General features: G+C 39.0%; 1 protein-coding gene across 1 annotated transcript; it reads left to right on the forward strand.

Moving 5' to 3' along the window:
• The first annotated feature begins 494 nt into the window (after positions 1 to 494).
• On the forward strand, positions 495 to 16,640 carry LOC120514623 (cytochrome c oxidase subunit 5B, mitochondrial). The gene is made up of 4 exons (XM_039735113.1): positions 495 to 690; positions 11,236 to 11,306; positions 11,879 to 11,978; positions 16,427 to 16,640. The coding sequence occupies exons 1-4, from the start codon at positions 591 to 593 to the stop codon at positions 16,537 to 16,539; spliced, it is 384 nt and encodes a 127-aa protein (XP_039591047.1). The 5' UTR covers positions 495 to 590; the 3' UTR covers positions 16,540 to 16,640.
• The last annotated feature ends 223 nt before the right edge of the window (positions 16,641 to 16,863 follow it).

A 16,863-nucleotide genomic window follows, 5' to 3' on the forward strand; every position in this document is an offset into this window, starting at 1 on the left:
TTTCCTGTACCTTTCGTGTCCATTATAAAATGGTTAAATGTAGGGTGCGGAGTGAGAGATGGATGGATGGATGGATTTAATTTCAGACGCAAAGGTTGTACCATTTTGAGAGGGACAAGGACCCAAGTCATCTTTGAAACTGCAATGTAAGTTGCGCCCCGATCAGAACTGATTGCCTGCCTTGCCCCCTAATGCTTAAAAAAACATGAATTGGAATAAGCTGGCTTAATAAACTTTGCATCGAAAACTTTACACTTGTAAATATTGCAAATGTCGAGTAAATATTCCGTATTAATGAGGGTCCAGCATGCGTGCTGACCAAAATCTGGGTAGAGGTAAAAAAAAAGAGAAACAAACCTTTTATGAATCTATTTGCGGTTGTTATTAAAAATAGCCACCTCGCGCGCAGGCCGTAGTCCGCGTCCTGCCCTCCTCCCATTGGTTGCTTTGTGAAGGCGATATTGCACGTGACTGGCCGCTTGCTTTTGTCAATCACCAGCGCGCTCACATCGCCGCTCCTGCTGCGCAGTTCGGACGGACTGTCCTGACTCTTGGAGACAGACGTGTGTTTGGTGAATAGAAGTTCGGTGATGGCGTCTAGAGTTCTTTTCAGCCTGTCGCGCATCGTGAAGCCCCGTCCAGCGGCGCCACTTTTCAGGACCGCTCTGAGGTCGAGTTCTACTGGCGGGGGTAAGCAAACGGAGTAGCGACGTGCGGCCACAAGTTAAGAAACTTCGATACAGTTACGTTTTCCCAGACAGAGTGACGAAAACCAAGGGCAAAGGAGCAATTTGACCCGGTAAAATAGCAAATGGCGGTGTGACATTCGTACCAGTACGCAGGGGACAGCTAAAGGTTAAGTGGCGGGTTGAATCGGGATAGTACAAGGTCACTCCCAAATCAAGTGCATTTCAAATGACGCTTCAAAACCAGCGCACTCTTCCCTGCTTCATTTTATTGTTGTTGCACCGGTACAACGTGAACGATAATGGCTAAGGGCTGAAGGGAGGTCGCTGGCTAAATGCCTCGAACCGCACGAGTGCTGGTATCGACACACACCTGTGCAAAAGAAAAACACACATACGTTTATACTTTTTAACGTATAAACTGAGTTTATGCTCAACGGGTAAATGCAGTTTAATGTGTGACGTGATTGGGCATGTCTAGCTTATAAATTAAATACAGCTGCCTCCCTTTTCACATTTTTGTTGTAAATTGGAATTGGTTTAATTTATTAGAAATTCTAGGAAAAACCTAAACCTATCAGACATGCAGTTGGTGTATATCAAACTCCAGTTTAACACTGTGCTTAAAGAAAAGTTCAACCCAGCCGTGCTACCTGAATACTATGTATGCCCCTCTAATTGAGGGACAATATTCATTCCTAAGGGAGCTTTTTTTGGCTCCACTTATGTGCTTGTGTAAGGCAACTACTGAATCCAAATTCAGATGCCGCCTGAATGATGAACACTTTTCTGCCATATTGTGAATCTCGAATTCAGAAATGGTATATCTGCAGGTGGCTCAATGGTGGGTGGCCCTGCTGCCTCACGGTAAGGAGATCATGGGTTTGCATCCTGGGCCGTACCTGTGTGGAGCGCTTTCATTAGTGAGAAACACGCTCTATAAATGTAAAGAATAATTGTTATGATTTTGTAAGGCAAATTTTGTAGCAAAAGTAGCCAGCTGATGTCTGCAGAACAGACAAAGAAGGAAGGATTAAATAAACGATAGTAAATAGACCTGTTTCAGAGGTCAAACCTTTAATGTTAAAATACTCACAGAAATACATTTATGATGTGAAAGCATATAATGTTGGTTTGTAATTTATTAGTTAGTTTATGGGTAAGCCAGTCGAATTACTTGCTTTTATTACATTAGTAGGTTTTAGATACTTTATTAATCCCGAGGGGAAATTCACATAATCCAGCAGAAGTATACGGATACAAAAAACAATATTAAATTAAAGAGTAATAAAAATGCATGTAAAAACAGACAATAACTTTGTATAATGTTAACGTTTACCTCCGGGTGGAACTGAAGAGTCACATAGTGTGCGGGAGGAGCGATCTCCTCAGTCTGTCAGTGGAGCAGGACGGTGACAGCAGTCTGTCGCTGAAGCTGCTCCTCTGCCTGGAGATGATCCTGTTTAGTGGATTGTTCATGATTGACAAGAGTGTGCTCAGCGCCCGTCGCTCTGCTACAGTTGTTAAACTGTTCAACTTTATTCCTGCAATAGAGCCTGCCTTCTTAACAAGTTTGTCCAGGCGTGAGACGTCCTTCTTAGTTTTAATGACATCAAATTATAGGCTAAATGGGATAGCTGTTTCATATTCCTCACTATGAGTTAAATTGGTTACAAAGGCTTGATACAATAATACAGTAAATATAAGTGGTAGCACTGCTGTCTCAGAGCAAGGAGAGAGAGGTCCAAGTCTTGGGTGCTCCTAGCATGGGGTTTGCATGTTCTCCCCATGTCTGCAAGGACTTCCTTGTGTGCTCAACTTTCTTCCTGCAGTCTAAAGACACGCAGGTTAGGTGGATCGGTGATGCCAAATATATAAGGATATACTGTAAATCAAGAAGTACCTTAATATTTTATGTAACATGTGCAAAACACAAAAGTAGGAATGATCACACCATTCATAATTGTGCTCAGTCATGTTTGTCTCATTTAAGAAGATCCTAGCTGAATTGAAAAACAAGAATTGATCAATAAGTGAATGCTGTCCTAGGCATCAGATACTGTTTCTCAGAAAATTGCCTTCTTGTTTTAAAATGTGCAAATAGCTGCTCACGGGCATCAATAAGAGGTACATATACTGTATCAAACAAAGTGGAGAACATGGTATTTGCCTCCTGCACTTAGTATTTAAGTCTCAGTCTGGTCTCTGAGTGGAGAAAGCGAGAGAGAGGGAGAGGTTAGGAGCAGGCACTGATACATTGCATTGTCGCACCCACCACATGACAGACCAACTCAGGATCCAGATTAGGACCCGAGTGCAGCCACGCAACGGGTGACACCTCAGCACCACACAAGTTCAGATGGAGTGGAACAGGGTGAGGTTTTTTTATGGTGGCTGGAGTGCCAATTCTGCCACCAACCCTCAAGTTTTTCCCTGCAGGGATGGGTGATAAACCTGTTGTTCCAGTATGCTGGATGAAATTATTCCTGCAATATCGATTATGGGGAAAAAAAAAATGCTGTTCTGTAGAAATCTGTGGAAAACTTGGAGAGTACATTTTAAATATAAAACATGTCCTGTCACACAATGTACAAATCTCTGTGTACAGAAGAAAGCGGAAATGTGATTTTCTGCAATGACTTTATGGGCCACAGTGTGAACCATGAGTAACAAATGATCCTATCACTTTAAGAATATTGCCCAGGATGAGCCCCACTCAACGGTGTCGTCTGAGTGGTAAGTTCAAACTGCCCACGACTCCGCTTTGGATTAAGCTTCATTGATAATGTACTTATGTGTTAAGATAGAAGATTAAAATTAAGGTAGGGTAGGAAAAATTAATGGACTGAGCAAGCATCCGGCTGACCCAGTGAACAACTGACAAACTGCACTGCCATCAGTGCAGCTTGACCAGAGAGGTCAATACCTTCAATTAAATGCATTTGAGTTGCAGGTTATTAACAACCATTTTGACAAATGAGAGGCCGACTGTATGAACTTAAACATTAATACATTTTTTTTTTTATTTGGTAAAATGTATGTTTCAGTCTTAAAATACAGTATACTGGCATCTATAGAAAACCATGAGAATTTTTTTTTTCTACTGTGCTATGGATTTCTGGCTATATAACTTAATCCAACTCTTGAGCCTGAATATTTGCTCAATACTGTGTTTGAGGCTAAATTTTAATTGGTTTGACTTTTTAATTGGTTAATTTTAATTGTTGTTGAATGATAACATTTACAGTGGTGTGAAAAACTATTTGCCCCCTTCCTGATTTCTTATTCTTTTGCATGTTTGTCACACAAAATGTTTCTGATCATCAAACACATTTAACCATCAGTCAAATATAACACAAGTAAACACAAAATGCAGTTTTTAAATGATGGTTTTTATTATTTATGGAGAAAAAAAAATCCAAACCTACATGGCCCTGTGTGAAAAGTAATTGCCCCCTTGTTAAAAAATAACCTAACTGTGGTGTATCTCACCTGAGTTCAATTTCCGTAGCCACCCCCAGGCCCGATTACTGCCACACCTGTTTCAAGAAATCACTTAAATAGGAGCTGCCTGACACAGAGAAATAGACCAAAAGCACCTCAAAAGCTAGACATCATGCCAAGATCCAAAGAAATTCAGGAACAAATGAGAACAGAAGTAATTGAGATCTATCAGTCTGGTAAAGGTTATAAAGCCATTTCTAAAGCTTTGGGACTCCAGCGAACCACAGTGAGAGCCATTATCCACAAATGGCAAAAACATGGAACAGTGGCGAACCTTTCCAGGAGTGGCCGGCCGACCAAAATTACCCCAAGAACGCAGAGACGACTCATCCGAGAGGTCACAAAAGACCCCAGGACAACGTCTAAAGAACTACAGGCCTCACTTGCCTCAATTAAGGTCAGTGTTCACGACTCCACCATAAGAAAGAGACTGGGCAAGAACGGCCTGCATGGCAGATTTCCAAGACGCAAACCACTGTTAAGCAAAAAGAACATTAAGGCTCGTCTCAATTTTGCTAAGAAACATCTCAATGATTGCCAAGACTTTTGGGAAAATACCTTGTGGACTGATGAGACAAAAGTTGAACTTTTTGGAATGCAAATGTCCCGTTACATCTGCCGTAAAAGGAACACAGCATTTCAGAAAAAGAACATCATACCAACAGTAAAATATGGTGGTGGTAGTGTGATGGTCTGGGGTTGTTTTGCTGCTTCAGGACCTGGAAGGCTTGCTGTGATAGATGGAACCATGAATTCTACTGTGTACCAAAAAATCCTGAAAGAAATGTCCGGCCATCTGTTCGTCAACTCAAACTGAAGCAATCTTGGGTGCTACAACAGGACAATGACCCAAAACACACCAGCAAATCCACCTCTGAATGGCTGAAGAAAAACAAAACGAAGACTTTGGAGTGGCCTAGTCAAAGTCCTGACCTGAATCCAATTGAAATGCTATGGCATGACCTTAAAAAGGCGGTTCATGCTAGAAAACCCTCAAATAAAGCTGAATTACAACAATTCTGCAAAGATGAGTGGGCCAAAATTCCTCCAGAGCTGTAAAGACTCATTGCAAGTTATCGCAAACGCTTGATTGCAAGTTATTGCTACTAAGGGTGGCCCGACCAGTTATTAGGTTCAGGGGGCAATTACTTTTTCACACAGGGCCATGTAGGTTTGGATTTTTTCTCCCTAAATAATAAAAACCATCATTTAAAAACTGCATTTTGTGTTTACTTGTGTTATATTTGACTAATGGTTAAATGTGTTTGATGATCAGAAACATTTTGTGTGACAAACATGCAAAAGAATAAGAAATCAGGAAGGGGGCAAATAGTTTTTCACACCACTGTATGTAATTCAACAAACATCATGGACCTGAGGAACTCAATTTACTAGTAGTTCTGTAGATGTCTTGTTTTAGGGGTACTGCTGCAAAATGAAAGAGCAACATAATGTGCTTACAGACTGTTTGTGTGCACAGGAAACTCCTGACTTGTAGAAAACAGTTAATGTTTCTAGTGTGCTTATGGAACCCAATATTAAAATTATTCAGAACTTTTAAAATCTATGTGCTTTGTAAAGCCATAAGTAATGGGTAACACTTAGTACTTTTGTCTCATCTTCATCTTTTATTTTAAACCTAATTGTGTATTAAAGGCCTCAATACTTGGGGAGGATGTTATGAACTTGGCAAGGAGCTCACATTTACCTGAAGTATCTTGATTTTCATGGACAAAACATCAAGGCACAGCCCAGGATCAGGGAACATCCAATTTGAAAAAGTTGAGGTTACTTCATTTCCAAAAGGAAACTGTGTCCTCAGTCTCGTGACCCCTTACAAGCACTGCTGTTGTTTGTAGCGTAATGGGATGTGTTTGGCATGATAATATGCATTCCTAAATATGAGGTCATAGTCTTCTACCTGAAAAGTGTCTGGCTGTATTCAGGAATGTAGCTGTTGCAAGTGAAAGAGTTCAAATACCTCGAGGTGTCCATGAGTGTAGGTTAAAGACACCGTGAATTTGAACAGCCATTTGGTGCAGTGGCAGCAATGTTGTGGATGAAGCGCCAGACCTTGTTGGTCAAACAGGATCTATGTTCTTGGGCAAGACTAATTTACTGATCAGTGCATATCCCCACTCTAGTTCATGGCAGTGACCCTACAGTTCGGGCCTGGGAGCCACTGTGGCTGCAGGTTTACATCTTGACAAGTGTCTTCTTTCAACTGGACTGCTGCTTTACTTTAAGCAAGCCATTATTAGCCAGCTTCTAGTGGGGTGTGTGTGTTTTAATATATCAACCTAGAAATTACAAACTGGTTATACTCCAGTTTGTACTGAAAGAAGCAAGCATTTGTTTGATGAATAAGAATTATTTTAACACTGTATTCTCTTTTTTTTAATATTTGGTTATTTAAAGTACTGAAAATTTACTGCTAAGCACACAATCAGATACTTGTGTGCTCCTTTTTAACCTAAATTTTTGTTTGTACTTCTATCCACTATGCTTTTAGAACATTAGTACAATCTAGATGAGAACAAGCCATTCAGGCCAACAAAGCTCACCAGTCCTATCCATTTAATTTTTCTAAAAAAATAGTCTAGTTTTGAAAGTCCATAAAGTCTTACTGTCTGCCACACTACTTGGTAGCTTATTCCAAGTGTCTATGGTTCTCTTTGTAAAGAAAAACTTTCTAATGTTTGTGTGAAATTTATCCTTAAGTTTCCAGTCGTGTTCTTGATGAACTCATTTTAAAGTCACAGTCTCAATCCATTATACTCATTCCCTTCATAATTTTAAACATTCAATCATGTCTCCTCTTAATCTTTTGCTTAAACTGAGAAGGCTCAGCTCTTTTAATCTTTCCTCATAATTCAACCCCTGTAGCCCTGGAATCATCCTAGTCGCTCTTCTCTGGACCTTTTCTAACGCTACTATGTCCTTTTTGTAACCTGGAGACCAAAACTGCATGCAGTACTCCTGATGACACCTCACCAATGCATTATAAAGCTTGAGCGTAACCTCCTCAGACTAGTACTCCAAACACCAGGGCGCTATATAACCTCACATTCTGTTTGCTGCCTTAATGGCTTCAGAACAGTGTCGGGATGTTGATAGTGTAGAGTCCACTACGACACCAAAATCCTCGTTATAAGGTGTACTCTCGATTTTCAGACCTCCCATTCTGCATTCAAACCTAACATTTTTATTTCCTATGTGTATTACTTTACTGGCATTAAATTTCATCTGCCACAAATATGCTCAAGCCTGTATGCTGTCCAAGTCCCCAGTATGCAGTGACTTCCTAAAAATATGCATCAAGGGTTTATATATGCACTCACTAGTCTCCTTAAAAACTTGAGGTTAAATATTTTCTGGTCCTGGGGCCTCATGTATAAACGTTGCGTACGCACAAAAATGTTGCGCAAGAACATTTCCACGTTCAAATCGTGCTGTATAAAACCTAAACTTGGCGTAAAACTACGCACATTTCCACGTTACCTCATACCCTGTCGTATGCAAGTTCTCCGCTCGGTTTTGCAGACTGGTGGCACCCAGCGTCCAAGCAGTGCTACTGTTCTTGTGTGGTTATCCTTTCTTTTCCTGACGCGTCTTTATAAATACACTGAAATTCACCGCATATTGTTTATTAGTTTAATGCATCTGATTGTAATTAACAAGTAACAATATTATGGTTCACGGAATGGTCAAACTATTCTAAATATCATCGTTAATTTAACGTTGTTACTCTCACTGCTGCTTCTTCTTTCAGCTGTTCCTGTTAGGGGTTGCCACAGCGGATCATCTTTTTCCATATTACTCTCACTGCCCCACTTGGAGAAGCTGACCGGAAAGAGAATTATCTGTATACAGCATCAAGCACACGCTGCCTCAGCCATGCTTCCTATTTGAACTGTTTCTCATATGACAAACGCTTCAAACCTTTCCTGTACGGACCTCGCGGTTCAGAAACGGTTTCATCCCAAGAATTCTAAACGCACTCAATCAGTCCATCAACTGCTCCTTGTAGAACTGTTAGTACTTATTAGTACAGTAACCTCACCGTAAACTTGCAGTACAGTTATAATATTGCACAACCTGAGCCACTTTATAAATAATGTATATTTTTAAAATGAAATGCAGCAAAATATGTTCATTATATTATACAGATAAAACTTTAACTTAATTTAAATAATCTATTGTTAATAATTACAAGACACGGTGTTGCTACACTAGCAAGGATCTGGCGATCTGCTCATGATTGTTCCTACCTCGCACTGTATGCTTCACTGGGACTGGCGTGAAGGATAGAATAATTAAACATGTGCTACAAAGATATTTCAATCTATAAGCTTACAGATGGCTTAACGTCCATTACAGAGCTGATTGTGTGGTTACTTGGAGGAAGAAAAGGAAGGACATGAATTGGAGGTTAATACGTTTGAAAGAGACAGTACTACAGGGGTGGCCTTAGGCATGTGCAAACTGTGCACCTGAACAGGCCCGCCAAATCCCAGGGGCCGCGACACCAATATATATTGAATATAAAACAGAAAGAGAATATAACGACACAGCTAAAAACGCAGCGGCAAATTTCGACAAAAGTTAAACACATGTGTCATGAGCACGAGGCGGCTGTGCAGTGTTGCAATGGACGTGGCCATCCGCTGTGCATAAGATACCATATTGACATTGATGGGGCTAAGGAGCCACCGATTCTTACTCTGCCCAGGGCCGCCACGAGCCGCCCCGGAGTAATGCAACAATAAATTATTTCATCAAAGGTCGCGCACAATCACTGTACCACTGTGAAACCCATGTTTAATAACGTGCTTTAACTTCTGTCATGAAAATGATATCACGTATACATCTCAGTATTTTAGTTATTCAGAGAGCTGTAATATCACAAATGTAATGGATTCTGTGTCCTATCAGAGGTAGAGAAAGCTAGTTTAAGAAGCACTAGTGATTCACACAGAGCACATAGAAGAACACATACAAAACAAAGCATTTAACATGCTACTTTACTTACGATGTGAAACTAGTAAATTAAATGATTTTAAGATGAAGTTTATGTTCTACTTTAATGTCAAAATAAACTACGTGATTAAAGTGAAAATTTCGAGATTGAAGTTGACATTTCGTGCCTTTTTTTTTCTCTGTGCCCTAATAATCTTTCATATGAAACTCAAATGGTGAGCTACGACTCGCCTTTTCATGGCGACTTTAATATCTAACAACTTCTTTTTTTATTTAGGGCACTGTGTGACTTTGTGAATTTGAGGTTTCGAGTTTCTCTGACACGCTATGTCAGTCGATCAACATCCTTTTGTTGTTTATACCACTGTTTAAACCAACAAATAGTACGTTTTTCCTTGCCTCTAGTTGATATTCGCTGAAATTCTTCCATTTTCCCTCTTGCTTTTCCCATTGTCTTTTCACAGAACACTGAGCTTAAGGGCTATTTATATTAATTTACATATTCAAAGAGGCGTAATTCTGGGAGGAGTTGGGGTGGGACAGCACGTGCGTGCACGAGCTTTACTTTTCACGCTGACCGGGATTTATGTAGCGGAAGTTGGAGTACGCACAGATTCCTGCATCTGGATTTTTCTGTGCATAAGCACATTTTGGCTTTTGTGCTTACGTCATGTTATAGTGCGAGTTCTACGCACGGTGTTATGTATGAGGCCCCTGGTGATTTGTTTGATTTCAGCCTATTTAATCTGAGAGTACTTCTCCCTCTACAAATACCAAATCCCTCAGTACCACCTTAGTAGTCTCATTTACCTCTGTCAGGTTATCCACTTGCAAGTTTACAGCATCTGCTATTTCATTGTCTGTATCTTTTAATTCCTTTTTACAATTTCTGATGCACTTCAGCACCTCATTGACTGACTGTTCTTTTACTACTAAAATACGGAAAGAATCTCTTAGGGCTGTCTTTTGCTTTATCTGCTATATTCCTCTCCAACTTTCTTTTAGCCTCCCTAATATCCTTCTTAATGGTTGCCCTCATGTTCTCATACACCCTATGATTCACTTTGGAGTTATTAGTCTTATATGCCTTATAAAGCTATTTTTTCCTTTGCAGTTGCGTGTTTCTTATTTTCATTATTCAGATAATATTAAGAGTGCAGACTCCACTAAAAATGTAAAATTAAACAAAAATGGAAAAAAACGAGTTCAATGTTTAAGAGTGGAAAAAAACAAACTTCTTAATTCCTTACAAATGTCAGTCTTGCGCTACTGCACTTCTCTGAACACAAAATAATAAGGGGAAATTACTGCTGATTAAACTATGAGATCAATTAAAGATGAAGAGGAAGTAACAGCAATTGCTAAATATTAAACATTTCAGGGTCATTTTCCCCTGGCTATACATGATCCACTGCTTTAGAATAATGATGAAAATGACAGCTAAGTTTATTTTAATTTATTGTGTAGAATTCATGTAAATACTTGTTGATTCAGAGAAAAATCAAATGTTTCACAGTAAAGAAAATAAAGGTAGAGCTTGGAATAAAAATCATGAATAATTACATGTCCAGTTAGCAGCAGCCAAAACGTCTCCCAAGAGCAATGCTAGAAAATGGTGGGCCAAATTATATCCTCATTAGCAGCAGGTAATGGGAATTGAAACTTTCATTTTTCTAGTGGCCATTTTAAATGTTAACTTCTGGTTTAGATGTCCTCTTGTGAGTGTCGTATAGATGTTTTGGTGCATAAGTCTTAAAAGATGACCACGGTCTTATGGTATAAAGGGTGCTGCAAGTTACAGTTTTATGTTGTAAGGAAATATTTACAGTGTCAAGAGCAGGTCCCGAGGTGATATCCAGATTTTCTATTTTACTTTCCCAGATACAGCAGTGAGAGAGCTGGTGACTTTAGCGTTCACCCCATTCTGTAGTGCATGCCTATACTGAACTTCTCCTTTAACTCTGAAACTACAAACAGGATGCAATTAAAACGCAATGTGACTTTGGTGATTTTTATATGCTGAGGAAGTGTAACTTGTACAAAATGTATTCATTTTTCTTTTTAGGAATTCCTACTGATGAAGAGCAAGCTACAGGACTGGAGCGTAAAACATTGCAGGCCTTGAAGAAGGGACAGGTGTGTACCCTAAGAGCCGCAGTCTGCTAGCTTGTGCTTAGGGTTTATTGCCCATCTATACCAACTACCTGTAACGAGGTAGGATGATGTAGGAGATCAAAGCCACTCTAGGTTTTTATTCTGACAGTCATAACTTAAAATGCAGTAGCTGTAAATAAACCACTTGCTGAATCAGACTCCATGTACAGGGGATGGATGCACCCTCACCCCAATTTCATTCTTGTTGTTATCTGTTTTAGTTTCTTCTGTTTGAATGAGATTTCATCAGAAGGTAATGCGATATTGGTGTGAATAATCTCAAAATAAATTTTTACTAATCACAGTTGTATCACAACTGTTCCTTTTTTATTATTATTATTAATAGTCAAAAATTGATCAGGAGAAAATTGGCCAGATTTCAGAGTACAGTAGTATGATCTAAAAATGGTACATAAAGTGAGCAGCCTTCACTGTTAAATGGGAATGTGCTGCATGAAAAAAAAAAAATTACAAATTGAAATGCCCAATACAGTACATTGCTGGAGTTCCATAATACTTGAAGGATCATTCTGATGCTGTCATTTTATTGGCAGGACCCGTATAGCATTTTTAAACCCAAGAATTATGCTGGAACCAAAGAGGATCCACACATCGTGCCTTCAATTGGAAACAAAAGACTTGTTGGCTGCATTTGTAAGTAATTCTGCATGTGTGCAAGTGTTTATCTAAGGCCTCATGACTATCTAATATTGGAGACAAGTTATTCAGAAATGTAAAAGTCAAATGCATTTTTTTTTTTTTTTTTATACATAACTTTCTTTGATCCTTATATCCCAGCACTTTTGTTTGCATGGCTGCCTTGAACCCTGCAACCCTGAGCTAAATTATGGGGGTTTGGTAATGGATGAATTGTGGTATTTATAATAGGATCCAAATACTTTAGTTGTGTTAGTGTGCACACTGGTGTATCACGTTTGTATCATGACAGAATTCAAGCCTGTCTAGGATTTAACCCTATTCGAATTGGGTTAAATATTGAATTTCCACAGCAGATACAGTGTCTTAAAATTAGCCATTTCTTGAAGAAACTGCCTTCCTGAAAGTGTTTCATATGGAGGCTAAAGTAATTAATTACAGTACACATGAAACCTATACAATGAACAGCCTATTCTGAAAGGAAACTGGCACCACCTAGTGGATATAACACACAATCAAGTATGTGCTTGATACTGTGTTAACATTATTTATTACATTTTATATTCTTATCTTAAGGTTGAGAAGAAAATTAGACCTATTGCACTTTTAAACATTTTAAAACAACAGAAACACAAAGTTGTATGGGTATGCAAATATTGTTTTTTACTTTGCTATGCTGTTCACTTTAAGGAATAGACAAATGTAGAGGTAGGTGTCTTTTGTTTTTTTTTTTAAGTTGCATTTTGACACTTTTAATGAATAATCTTTTTTTAAAAAAAGTTGCTGACCGGCTTCTTAACCAAGAGAACAAGTTAATCTTTTTTTTTTTTTAATTAAGTTTACTTATATTTGTACTAGCGACTAGGAGCCCGATCGAATCGGGATACAAATTCTATGTTTGTTAAATCAATACTTTCTCTGCAAAGAATTATTTGTTTTTTTAAGTCCTTGAAATGATTTTATCATCATGGTACTGATTTGTGCTTAAAATAGACCTTTTCGGCCAATGTAATGAAGAGCTTCCTGTTTAAACGTGGCTGCGAGACGTGAAATTAGCTCTTCGGCGCACCTCATTTGATATTTTCAGGCAAACAAATTTTCAGAACAAACCGTATTTTACGACTCTAATCAGAGTCAGAGTAATAATTCTGTTGGCGTGGCGGATCATGTCCTGCCAGTCCCCGACTGTTGCATGGTTGATTAACGTCAACCACAATTCATCCTCAATAATATCTGTGTGATTGTACGTGGCAATGCCGTGCCTCTGAGCATTTTCACACCACAAGGCACGAGCTGCTTGATTTCTTTCAACCCATGCTGCATTTGCGGCTGTTCGAGCTTCTTCAGTTGCTTGTGCACGGCTAGCATCCTGTAGCACACATTCTTCATCTGTCCTTTGTGTCCGATTTGCACGATTTCTTTCAGTGTTAGTAGCATTTGTAGCCACACGGTGCTCATCCGTATGTTGTGCATGTTGTGTACGCCTGGTCGCATTAGCAAGTCTACGTTCCTAGTCAGTCATGTGACTTAGTTTCCTACGCATCCTTTCCACGGCCACTGCTCTTCTGGCTGAATTGCAGTCGTCGATCATTTTAGATCTGAGATCGGCTAAAATTTAAACAATGACCGTTGTTAATACCCAGCCGTCATTACTCAGTTTGCCAGTAGATGTCAGAAGGACGGATGCCAAATTGCATGGTTCTAACTTGTATTGAGTCGAGGTATTGACACGAACACCATACATACGGATAGTATCAAATTATATATAAGGATGTTCTTGGTGTCCTTGGCTCAGACCTCCTTACTGCCCTCATTGAAAGTCTTACTCCCGTATTTCTTTTTGGTTAAGAGTAGGTTCATATACAGGAACATAAAAAAATGGCTTCTGTAGTTAAAAATGAACATAGATTGCACTGTTTTCAAGCTGAAATAATGTATAACTTGCACATCCATTACTTTATTGAAAAGATGAATTTGATGAAATGGAAAAGTTAAATAAGGAAGCAGACTCCACAGTTACTGGAACATAAGGATTTGACAAACGAGGAGACCATTCAGTCTATCAAACTTGTTTTTTTAGCCAAGATATCACAAAACTTCATCCAGTTTTTTTTTTTTTTCCCCCCAGATTCCCATAACACTTTGTGTGAGGAAGTGCTTCCTGGCTTCAGTCTTAGATGCACTTCCTCTTAATTTCCATTTTTGTCCTCTAGTATGTGATTCACCCAAGTACTGTTAAGTCTTTTTTTGTGTAGCATGGTGACAAGGGGTTGTTAGATTTATAAAACCCAGCATTATGTACAAAGAAAGGCTCAAAATGTGTGTACTGTACACATATGCCCATGAAAATGCTGGAATTTGTAAAAGAAAGCTTGGCAGAAAAACTTGCATACATCTTTGGCAGCTCGGAGCCATAAATACACAACATTTCAGAGAAACTAGGAAATGACACCCTTGCCCAAGTAGGGAAATGCAAACCAGTTAAATGATGACTCATATGCATAATTCATCACAGATCTGTTATTATGTGCATTGATGTAAAAAAAGTATTGCACCTCAAAAGTGATGAAAAAGATGTACGGATTATATTTTAGTTACTGTGTAAGACGGTCAATGCTTCGTATTTGCACTGGACAACTTTTTTGTCCATTTGTATCGGCTAGCTGATGCCACTTCTCAGGGAACTGGCTGACGGTCAGAAATATCTCGGCCAAGCTTCACTCTGTCATGCTCCTTGTGCTGGAAGCCATTAACCAACCATCAAGGTGCTGTACCCAGTTTTCTTATGTCGTGGGTGTGCACATACATAAAACATGGTTTTGCCAAAATTAAAGCCCAATTCACAGCCATGTCTGGTCCTTCTAATGTAATTGGAGCAATTCATTTTACTCATATTGCAGTTAGGGCATCTAGTGTGAGTGAAACTGTTTTTTGTTTATGATAGCATTCATTTCCAATTATGATAAACAGACAGTCCTTCATTTTTTTTTCTGGCCACAGTAATGTTGGAATGATGTGAACATTTTGACATTGATGCCAGTTTTCAGGTTCCAGTATCAGGACCAAATGGTACTGAAGCAAATAACGGATAATTCCTACTAACCGCACTGAGTACACACATAATCACATGCCTTCCTGCTTTGTTACAAGTTACTATTTCCTTTTGAACTCTCCAGTGTGTTAAAATCAAGCTGTCCACAGCAATGGCTGCAGCGAGTCAGTATTTTATCCATTGCCAAGTCTGATGCACATAAGAGGAGAGCGAGTCATTCGGGGGATTGTCACCCATGGAGTCCACGGTGTATTGGAGAGCAAAAGAATGAAGAGCTGACATCTTTCAGAACTACTTTGTACTTCTAGTACTGAAATGCTGACACTGTACTGTTTCAAAAATTGGGGGTTTCGATACTTTTTCAGTACCAATATACCTAGCTACTTAGGTTTTGTGTACGGTTTACTTTATTAATCTAAGTGGGTTATGTGTATTTGACTGGGAAATTTTGTAAGACATTTGTCCTCACAATGCTGTTGGTTAATTGGTCGTATCCGTAGTTTTCTGTATACGGGTTTGTTTTTTTTTTTTTTATATACAAAGGGCTACTGGTAGGCCATGCAGTCAGTGGTTAAAACTTTGGAGCTAGGAGTTCAAATTCCTCTACTGATAATGCATGACCTTGAGCAAAGCACTTCACCTGTCAGTTCTCCAGTGGAGAGGTGGTGGTGGGGGGTTTGTTGGGAGAAATGCAACCAGTTTTATCTAAAATCGTGTATTTCGCTTTGGATAAAGGCATCTATGAAGTAATAAAAATATTATTAGATCACAGGAGCTGCTTACTTTTGAACATGCTGCACACAACAGTCCATGAGTAAAACATCCTGTCTTAGATCCATTCCAGTTTTTTCTTCTGACTTGGCTTTTATTGATGGTCACTGCAAAACACAAGTTTAGGAAGACTGTGAAATGAGTTTCATTATTCCATCTTTACAATTTTAATTTGCTTACATCATGAAGTACAGTAATTCTTGATTTTTCCTCAGTGGAGGTTCCCTTTCGAAGTCCATAGATAACAAATTTTATATTGCAGTGGAGCAGCTTCTGGGGGACCTGCTAAGTTTAAACTGACATCAATGACCCAGGAGTGTTTTCCAGAATATAACTCATGTTATATGGGCAATAAACAAAGGGAAGCCTGCAAAGGTTAAAACTAGGTTACTAATTTTTATTGGTAACTCTAGCTCACTGCGCCTGTATGGTGCATTAGTGCCATGAACTACCTTTACATTGCACCCCTAGCTTTGGCTTTCTGCACTGTTGGCATTTCTGCTATATTACAGCCCCCTGGGATTCTCGGTAAGTTAAGCAGGTTCTGGAAATGAATTTCCAGTGAGCCTTGAGTCTTTCTCATGTAAAGCTTTTAAGTTTCTTTGCATTTTGTTTCTTTCAGGCGAAGAAGACAATACTGCAATTGTTTGGTTTTGGGTTCATGAAGGCAATGTGCAGCGCTGCCCATCTTGTGGTTCTCACTACCAGCTTGTTCACCATGAACTACCACACTAAAGAAATTCTGCAAGTCTATCTGAAGATAAAATATTTTTTGTGAGGATTTCCTTTAAAGAATATAGTTGTACTTTAATAAAATAAATTAAAACTGACCACTATTTGACTCTTCTGACAATTTTTATAAATTACTTAGTGTTTACCTATAAAAAGACATTGTAAATGACAAAATGCATCCCAGAGAAGCTGTCATCCAGCCATGTGAGAACCAAACCTTGACAGGGCATTCTGACACACAGCCCACACGGCTTTTTTTTTTTTTGATTGCGATACTTTACTGATTTAATGCAAGTATGTCAAACTGAAGGGCCCATAGACCTTTTA

The sequence above is a fragment of the Polypterus senegalus genome, chromosome 1 (genome assembly GCF_016835505.1).
Source record: "Polypterus senegalus isolate Bchr_013 chromosome 1, ASM1683550v1, whole genome shotgun sequence".
Taxonomy (NCBI): Eukaryota; Metazoa; Chordata; class Cladistia; order Polypteriformes; family Polypteridae; genus Polypterus; species Polypterus senegalus.